Genomic DNA, 4,482 nt, shown 5'->3' with positions numbered 1-4,482 from the left:
CTCTAGTAATTTCATGGTATCAGGTCATAGATTTTTGTGTTTGATCTATTTTGAGTGGATCTATTTTTGAGTAAGTGTCTAGTTTTTGTGTAAGGGTCTAGTTTCATAATTCTGAGTGTGAAAATCCAGTTTCCCCAGGACCATTGTTCAAGAGACTGTCCTTGCTCAAGAGATTGATTTTAGTTCCTTCATCAAAAATATTGCTTGTAGATGCATGGATGATGTCTTCAGTGTCTATTCTGTTCCATTGGTATACACATCTATTTTTTTTCTAGTACCAGGTAGTTTTGATAATAACTACCCTGTAGTGTGTCTTGAAATCTGGTATTATGATGCTTTCAATTTGTGTTTGTCTTATAAAATTGCTTTAGCTATTCAGGGTTTCTTTTGTTTCCATATGAATGTTAGCATCATTTTTTCTAGTTCTGAAAAGAATGTCCTTGGTATTTTGATTGGTAGTTCATTGAATCTGTAAGTTGCTTTTGGTAGTATGGACATTTTGATGATATTGATTCTTCCAATTCATGAAAATGGAAGTTTTTACATTTTTTTTATCTCCTCTTCCATTTCTTTGAAGGTTTTGTAATTTCTATCATAAAAGTCTTTGACCTCCTTGTTTAAATTTATTCCAAGGGATTTAATTTTTCTCCTATCTATTGTAAATGGAATGACCTTAGAAGTTCTGTCTCAGCCATGACATTGTCTTCATATAGAAAGGCTATTCATTTTTGTGTGTTAATTTAGTATCCTGCCACTTTACAAACTCTTTTATGAGTTCCAATAGTCTCTTAGTGAGTCTTTGCTTCCCCTATATACAGAAACATGTCATCTGCATGCAGGGATAGTTTGACTTCCTTCTTCCCAATTGGCATCCCTGTGATTTCTTTTTCTTGGCTAATGGTTCTGGTTGAAACTTTATTGAATAGCAGTGGTAAGAATGGGCATCCTTATCTATTTCCAGATCATAGTTGGAATGCTTCCAACTTTTCCCCATTCAATAAGATGCTGGCTGTGTATTTGTCATATATTTCCTTGATTCTGTTGAGGAGTGTTCCTTCCATACACAAGTTGCTTAAGGTTTCCATCATGAAAGGGTGTTGTATTTTATCAAATGCTATCTCTGCATCTATTAAGATCATCGTATGGCTTTTGTTCTTCAGTTTGTTAATGTGACATATATCACATTTATTCCTTTTTGAATATTGAACCACCCTGCATACCAGGGATAAATCCCACTTGATCTGGGTGAATGTTCTTTCTGCTGTGTTGTTGGATTCATTTAGTATTTTGTTGAGGACTTTTGCATCTACATTCCTCAAGGGTATTGATCTATAATTTTTTGTTGTATCTTTTTCTGGTTTAAGAATTAAGGTGATGTTGGCCTCATAGAAGATGTTTGGGAAGATTCCCTCCCTTTCAACTGCTTTGAATATCTTGAATAGATTTGGGATTAATTCCTCATTAAATATCTGATAGAATTCAGCAGTGAAGCCATTTGGTCCTGGGCTTTTATTTATTGGAAGGATCTTATGGGATAACACAAGCAGACAAGTATATGTATTGTGGGAGATCCACAGAAAGGAGAGAGAGAGTGCAAGTGCACCAGTTTGAAGAGATAATGACTGCAATTGGAAACTTCCCAAATTTGAAGAAAGAAGTGGACATACACATTTAAGCTCCATGAACCCCAATTATAACACATTCAACACAATTTATAACTAAACTGTAAAAATAACAAAGAGAAAATCATGGAAATAGCAAGGGAAACATGACTCATCACATAAAATGAAGTTACTAATGAACTGTCAGCAAATTTTTCAGCTTATCCTGGGTGCTTGGAAATTTCCATACTCAGACCACACATCACTTCAAGACATCAGAACCTCTGGTAGTGAAATCCAGGCATCATAATTGTTAAAGTTCCTTAGAGGGTTTCATAAAAAGGAGCAGTGATATGCTGCATCACGGATAACGAGGTCAAATAAGTTACAAGGATAAGAATGGAAATGTGAGTGGAAAGTACATTAAAATTATGGAACAGATATCAATTCTTTTTTTTATTTTTTTATAAAGGTCTTCCTTTTTGCCTTTGGTTCACCCTCCAATGGCCACTGCAGTTGGCATGCTGCAGCCGGTGCACCGCACTGTCCGAAGGCAGGAGCCAGGTGCTTCTCCTGGTCATTCATGGGGTGCAGGACCCAAGCACCTGGGCCATCCTCCACTGCACTCCCAGGCCACAGCAGAGAGCTGGCCTGGAAGAGGGGCAACCGGGACAGAATCCAGCACCCCGACTGGGACTACAACCCAGTGTGCCGGCGCCGCAAGGTGGAGGATTAGCCTATTGAGCCACAGGGCTGGCCCAGATATCAATTTTAAATAACAAAAAGGCAAAGTATATTTTCTTTTTCCAGGATAACTTGATCATCCATAATGAACTAGAGAAGGCTCCATAGGTACAATATGAGTCAGGTATGCAAGGGTAAAGATATAATGTTTCCATAAAGAAAGAGCAAAACAGGAAATCTCAGTTACAAAAGAAGATGCATGAAAGCCATGAGAGCCTCATGTGTGATGTGATGAGCCAGGTGAGATTTTAGGGTCTGGATGCTGAGTTTTGCTGCCTTCCAATCTGTGCTCTAAATAGCTTGCTGACTGAGAAGTCTCCAAATAGCCCTCTTGATGTCCCTGTTCCTCAGGCTGTAGATAAAGGCGTTGAGCAGGGGGATGACCACAGTGTACATCACTGAGGCCACTGCACACTTCCTGGAAGAAAGTGAGGCTGCTGAAGTGAGATACACCCCAAGGGATGTTCCATAAAATAAACATACAACAGTCACATGAGAGCCACAGGTGGAGAAGGCTTTGTACTTCCCACCAGCTGATGGGACTCTCAGAACGGAGGAAATGATTTTGTAGTAAGAGTAGAGAATCCCTGAGATAGGGAGAAAACCATATATGATGCCAACAAAATATATGGCTGTGTCATGAGTGAAAGTGTCAGAGAAAGCAAGAGTGAGAAGCTGGGAAGGTTCACAGAAGAAATTAGAAATGTCAACATCTTTGAAGCAGGTAGCTCTTAATACCATCAAATTCTGCAGCAGAGATTCCAAAAGGCTGGCCACAACCGACACTGAAACCAAGAAGCCACAGCGGCAGGGGTTCATGATGACCTGGTAATACAATGGATGACAAATGGCGACAAACCGGTCATAGGCCATCACGGTCAGAAGCAAATCATCCATGCACCCAAAGATAATAAAGAGAGACATCTGTGTCAGGCAGCCCACATAGGAGATGACTGTGCTGTGAGTGTGGATGTCCACAATCATCTTGGAAATCGTGGTGGAAGTGAAACCCACATCAGCCAAGGACAGGTTGCAGAGGAAGAAATACATGGGGGTTGGAGGCGGGAGTCTGAGCTGATGGCCAGGGCGATGAGCAGGTTCCCGAGCAGCGTGATCAAGTACATGGACAGGAACAGCACAAAGAGGAGAAGCTGCAAGGCTGGATCTTCTGAAAAGCCCATGAGATGAAATTCTGAGACTTGTGTGAGATTTTGTGTTTCAAAACAACCTGGACTCCTTTTGGAAAGGAAAGTAGGATTGGTAAAAGGAAACAGATAAACAGGCACCCAGCACTCTCTATGTCTTCAAGTCAAGTTTGTATGGGTATAGCATGAGGGTAACACTAGTGTTCACAGAATAAGTTGAATTCAAAGAAAAGGGTTTTCTTGTAATACAGTTGTGAAATTCATGCATTTTTTGCATGATACAAATTTTCCCTGTAGCTTCTGGAACTCCACTTTCATATTCACACTCAGTAACCAAATTCTGTCATCTTTCTCAATGGTGACAAACTCAATCTTCTGAGAGATATTATGATTGGTTTCTGTGCTACCTCTCTCTATGTAAAAGCTTTAAAGAGTCTCACAATTTTTGGAAAGCCAAGAACATTAGAACTAACAAGTCTATGTTCAGAGTCTAATGCAATCTAGTATTTATGACAAACAGTCTAATTAAAGGAAATTTAAAAACAGTTAAATATGCCTTTTTTATTTTAAGACAATGGAACAAATTCCTTTCAGTCACAATTTTTATAAGTCATCCATAAAGCTACAAATGTATTGTCTGAACCCCAAACTAACATTGATTGTTCACAACCAGGAAATACTGTTGTGTGTCTGTTGTCTTCCAGGGATCTACCCATTCCTGGCTTTTCTGACTTCCCTCCTTCGTGGATGTATGTGCTCACTCTAATGTTTAGCTCATTTGCTTAGAATGCTCTCATCCACTGCTTCACTCCACAGATGCCTGTGATGGCTGTGGCTGGAACAAGGTAGAAATTGTGAGTTCTTAATCCTATCTCAATCCAGGTCTCCCCTGGGTAGAGACTCAACCATCTGACCACTGCCTGCCAGGATCTGTATTCACAGGAAGCAAGAGTCAGGAAACAGGGCCAGTCATCAACCCTAAGTACTGTGTG

General features: G+C 39.9%; 1 protein-coding gene across 1 annotated transcript; it reads right to left on the bottom strand.

Annotated features, from left to right (window-relative positions):
• Window positions 1-564: 564 nt before the first annotated feature.
• Window positions 565-3,869, bottom strand: LOC100342864 (olfactory receptor 7E178-like). The gene is given in 2 exon segments (XM_051828010.2): window positions 565-3,403; window positions 3,406-3,869. Coding segments are annotated over 2 exon segments (888 nt in total). The 5' UTR covers window positions 3,527-3,869; the 3' UTR covers window positions 565-2,636.
• Between the last annotated feature and the right edge of the window lie 613 nt (window positions 3,870-4,482).

This window comes from Oryctolagus cuniculus, chromosome 16 (assembly GCF_964237555.1).
Source record: "Oryctolagus cuniculus chromosome 16, mOryCun1.1, whole genome shotgun sequence".
In the NCBI taxonomy this organism is placed as follows: Eukaryota; Metazoa; Chordata; class Mammalia; order Lagomorpha; family Leporidae; genus Oryctolagus; species Oryctolagus cuniculus.
This window is presented reverse-complemented; position numbering and strand designations above follow the sequence as displayed.